The 4797-nt window shown below is 38.0% G+C and overlaps 1 protein-coding gene across 3 annotated transcripts in view; it reads left to right on the top strand.

Moving 5' to 3' along the window:
- LOC144969188 (uncharacterized) overlaps positions 1-1567 on the top strand; it is a 19197-nt gene extending 17630 nt beyond the window's left edge. For 2 of the 3 annotated variants that reach the window (XM_078908302.1, XM_078908315.1), the window contains exon 3: positions 1124-1262. In XM_078908302.1, coding sequence (XP_078764428.1) covers positions 1124-1134 — 11 coding nt within the window. In that variant the 3' untranslated portion in view covers positions 1135-1262. Of the gene's footprint in view, positions 1-1123 lie in introns of all 3 variants that reach the window. The other variant, XM_078908310.1, reaches the window with a different exon arrangement.
- The last annotated feature ends 3230 nt before the right edge of the window (positions 1568-4797 follow it).

Raw genomic sequence — 4797 nt, 5'->3', positions numbered from 1 at the left:
GTAAGCGTTTTCATTGGCTATGAGGACACTTTTCATAATTTGGTAGATTAACTAGCAGTTTCATCGGACCAGGAATTTCAACGTCGCTCTGCAGGTGTTTTTGCTAAATTTTTTTTGGCGCTATAGAGAGTATTTTATTACTAACAATATAGAAGGGGAAAATCGTGACCTGGCCACCATGTCACTTTTGAGGGAATGTCGCTATAACGATTGTCGTAATAGAGAGGTTGCACTGCAGAAGAAAAGCATTCCCAGTCGACAGTCTACCATGCCTGACAAGATCCCCTCATACCTTCCGAATGGACAATTATTACTCAAGTGCAATGTCCAAAGATATCAAAACGTCTCAACAATTTGAAATATAATTATTCGATGGGAATAATATGGACAAGCGTTTAACTGCAGCCTAAATAATCAAGATAAATAAATGAAAAGATAAATAAATGAATGAATGAATGAATAAATAAATAAATAAATAAATAAATAAATAAATAAATAAATAAATAAATAAATAAATAAATGAATAAATGAATGAATGAAGGAATAAATTAATAAATAAATAAATAGATAAATAAATGATAAAACCATAGTTTGGATTGTGTAGAAGATTATTTCAATTTGGAGGTTTGTATAATTTCTCCCATATGTCTTATAAAGGTATCGGTTTCCTATATTCCCGCTTAAATTTAAATGCCACGTTTGGGAATATTATTCAGAAAATCAACACGTTCACTAAGACATCGATAGTCGAGCGAGTCATGGTCTTGTCTTTCGACAAAGTCAAGTAACAAAGAATTTGGCATATAAGTAGATAGAGTTCAATGATAACAAAACAACTTACCCGACGCTGTGTCCTTGGGTGAGACTCATTTAACACAAAACAGATCGCCTGACTCAGATGTGATTGAATACCTGGCTCTTGGTCGTGGCGAATCAACAGATTCCGCGGAAATTTTGAGGATTTATAAAACATTTTAAAAAAACGAATTAAGCATTTCGAAACCGTAAAAACGCCGATTTTTATAATTTTAACTGTTCATTTAAATGTTCATCTTTACTTAAACTTTCCTTCACAAGATTCATAATTTCTTTTGTTCTTTCTCTTTATTCTTTTCTTCAACAGTATACTTCTAATGAAGAAAACATCAAGACAACAACAATTCATAAAGACGAATGAAAATATTTTTTGGGGGAGATCTTAAAGTGATGCAGTCCGTCACAACCATCGTAAAAATCTACGAATTTGGCGTAGAAAATACAACTTTCATCGTAACCTATTTATTTTACAACATGTGTTGAAATATGAATATGAATGGTGATCAAATAAAGAAAGAGACTAATTTCCAATTCACAAATGGCAATCTATGATCTATGGGCTGATAAAAAGTTTCAGTTAAAATGTAAGATGTTTGAACAAAGACCCCATACAAAAACACATAACTTAAGATTCGTATTCCATGTATTTATATTGCCAATATATTAAAAATAACTCTCCTTCCCATACCATCACACAACGTGAAGAGATGTTATGTACGAGTATATTAAAATTTTCTCATTAAATTAATAAGCTGTGTTTTTGTGATTTTTTCTCTCCTAAAATGATATTAACTTATTACTTGATTAATAATTAATTGATTACTTGTAATTGTTGTTTACATCGTTGTAATTACTCTTAATGGTGTTGTTATTTTTACTATTGCTGCTGCTGTTGTTGTTGTTGCTGATGATGATGATGATGATGATGATGATTATGATGATGAGGAGGAGGAGGAGGAGGATGATAGTGATGACAAGATGATGATGATGTTGAGGATGATGAGGAAGATGATGATAATGATTGTGATGATGATGATGATGATGATGATGATGATTATGAGATTGTGATGACGAGATGATGATGATGATGATGATGATGAGATAGTGATGACGAGATGATGATGATGATGATGATGAGATAGTGATGACGAGATGATGATGATGATGATGATGATGATGATGATGATAATGATGATGATGATAGTGGTGGTGGTGGTGGTAGTGGTCAAGTCGTTGTTTTTATGGTGTCAGTAGCTCATCGTCGCGGTGCCACGTCTTCTAACACAATTCAAGCGATGCTGAGCATGGTCGGTCAGTGACGGGAGAAATGTTTTATTGTTCATAAAAGTGCTGAGAATGGGCATAAATGAAGCATTGTGAAGCGCATTAAGTTGTAACACACTGTATGGGCACCTGGTATAACTACAAATGACGTCTATCTTTTACGTCATGGCACAAGCCAGAATGGGGAAGAGCTCAGCTGGTCGCTGGTCCGGACCAGTAAGTAAGACGCGGGTGTTAATCGCTGCGAAACCGTGAAAATATGCTAATAGGAGTGTATTTGCTTTATGTGTGCGGCTTTGTGGTGTTGTGGAATGACACTCGCCCTCGATCCAGTAGGTTCCGAGTTCGAATCCCTCTTTGAGCTGTGCAAAGTTGAGACCTTTGAAAAGGCCTACATTCTTAATGTGATTGCATCTTACATCCTATAAAATCGTCTTATGAGACTAACTGTTGTTCTGGAAGCCATATAAAAACATTTAAAAAATATGTTGCTAAATTACTCTAGTCGATGGCAAAGTGAAATCCTGATGAAATTAACCCCCCTGGACCTGAAAGATTGGTCGACATTAAACAAGGTTGACTTGTCCACAATCAATGGAACGCACTTAGACTTAGATAAAGAACCGAGCAACAAGAGGTGTTGACTTTAAGCGGAAGTTGACTTTAAAGAGTGTTGGCTTTATACGAATTCCACTGTATTTGAAAACATCATAACTAAATTATCTGTTCCTGTCAGAGAAGTGCATAGCAGCTCTCATCTATAGGGAATGAGATTAGCGGAAGAGTAGCGTCCCTTGATTGGACGTCACCTTACAGAGAGAACGTCAATTTGGTTTTGAAGTGTCTCAAGCCGCTTTCACCGGAAGCGAGGACGAGAGACGCATGCGCACAACCAACATGACGTTCTCTCTCTAATAACTTTCCGCCGGTGACGTCACAGACTATGGGTGACGTCCAATCAAGGGACGATACTCTTCCGCTAATCTCATTCCCTATAAAGATCTGAGAGACATTACTAAAGCATGTTTCACTGATGGGTTTAATGTGAGACTTTTTTATATGATAGAATGTCCGCCAAATATTCTCAAAGGGGTTTACGTGTACGAGGGCTCAAAGCCGACAGCAGCATTCAACATAATATGGGACAAAATATGACGCTTGCACAGCCATCTAGAAAACATTACTTCAATATTTAAATAATGGATTCAATGGGAGCTTATATACGAGGGCTCTTTCGGAAATAACCGAAAAATGCCCATTGCTCAGCAACCAGTGGAGATTTTTTAATTCTGTAAACGACATGATATTCCTTATCTCCTTACGGATATTCCCAGAAATTATGAAGTGCATCATTTTGCACAATGAATTTCTAGACGATTTTAAAGATGGCGGCCCACCTTGAAACTTGGTCAAAGGAGGAAATCAGAGCTGTCATACGTTTTTTGAACGCCAAAAGTCTGAATCCTACCGAAATTCATAAAGAACTTCAGAGTGTATATGGTGAGCATGTTATAAGCCGTACACAAGTCTATCACTGGTGTAATTTGTTTGAAGCCGGCCATTCCGACTTGACAGACATGAAGGGAGAGGGCGTTCGATAACTGCGACGTCAGAAGCCAATGTGAAGCGAGTTGATGAGCTTATTCGTCAAGACAGGAGGTTGAAACTTCATGAAATCGCAAGCAGTCTTGAAATTTCGGAAACTTCTGCCCATAGAATTGTATTTGATGAACTTGGCTACAGAAAAGTCAGCGCAAGATGGGTTCCTAAGCAATTGGCAGACAATCATAAAGAACAAAGATTGGACATCTACAGGGAACTTTTGAGAAGAAGCAAGAGCTCATGCAGGGTTCACGGGCATACTGCTAACGCCGGCGGAGACTTTCTAGGGTACGATGTGACTTTTCTTGACAGCATAGTCACCGGTGATGAGACTTGGTTGCACCATTGCACTCCAGAAACAAAGCAAGATTCGATGACATGGAAACATCCATCCTCACCTGTCGCGAAGAAATTCAAAGTCATGCGGTCAGCAAAGAAAATAATGGGAACTGTTTTCTGGGACAGTCGTGGTGTTATTCTGTTCGAAACCTTACAACCTGGAGAAACAATCAATGCTGCAAGGTACATGCCAAACTCTTGACAAGCTTAGGGAGGCCATTCGCAGAAAGCGCCCAGGGCAGTTGACCAACGGGGTCATTTTGCAACACGACAACGCTACACCCCACACAGCACGAGTGACGCAAGGTTGGCTAGAGAAATATGGATGGGAGATTTTGCCACACCCACCACACAGTCCAGACCTCGCACCATCTGATTATCACCTCTTTGGGCCATTGAAACGTGAGCTGGCAGGAAAGCGCTTTGATGTCGATGAAGAGCTTGTTGACCATGTGCGGAAATGGCTACAAAACCTTGACAGAAATTTCTTCCGAGAGGGTATCTATTCCATGGTGCGGCGTTGGCAGAAGTGTGTCGACAGACTTGGCTGTTACGTAGAGAAATGAAGGACGAGTCAAGGTATGAACACGTGCAAGAATTTTGTTGATAGCATAAAAAACGTGGATTTTACAGGCATTTTTCGGTTAATTATGAAAGAGCCCTCGTGTATATATATATATATATATATATATATATATATATATATATATATATATATATATATATATATATATATATATATATTCTCTAACCGGG

The sequence above is a fragment of the Berghia stephanieae genome, chromosome 1 (genome assembly GCF_034508935.2).
Source record: "Berghia stephanieae isolate SIO BIC M18660-M18661 chromosome 1, UCSD_Bste_1.3, whole genome shotgun sequence".
NCBI lineage: Eukaryota > Metazoa > Mollusca > Gastropoda > Nudibranchia > Aeolidiidae > Berghia > Berghia stephanieae.
This window is presented reverse-complemented; position numbering and strand designations above follow the sequence as displayed.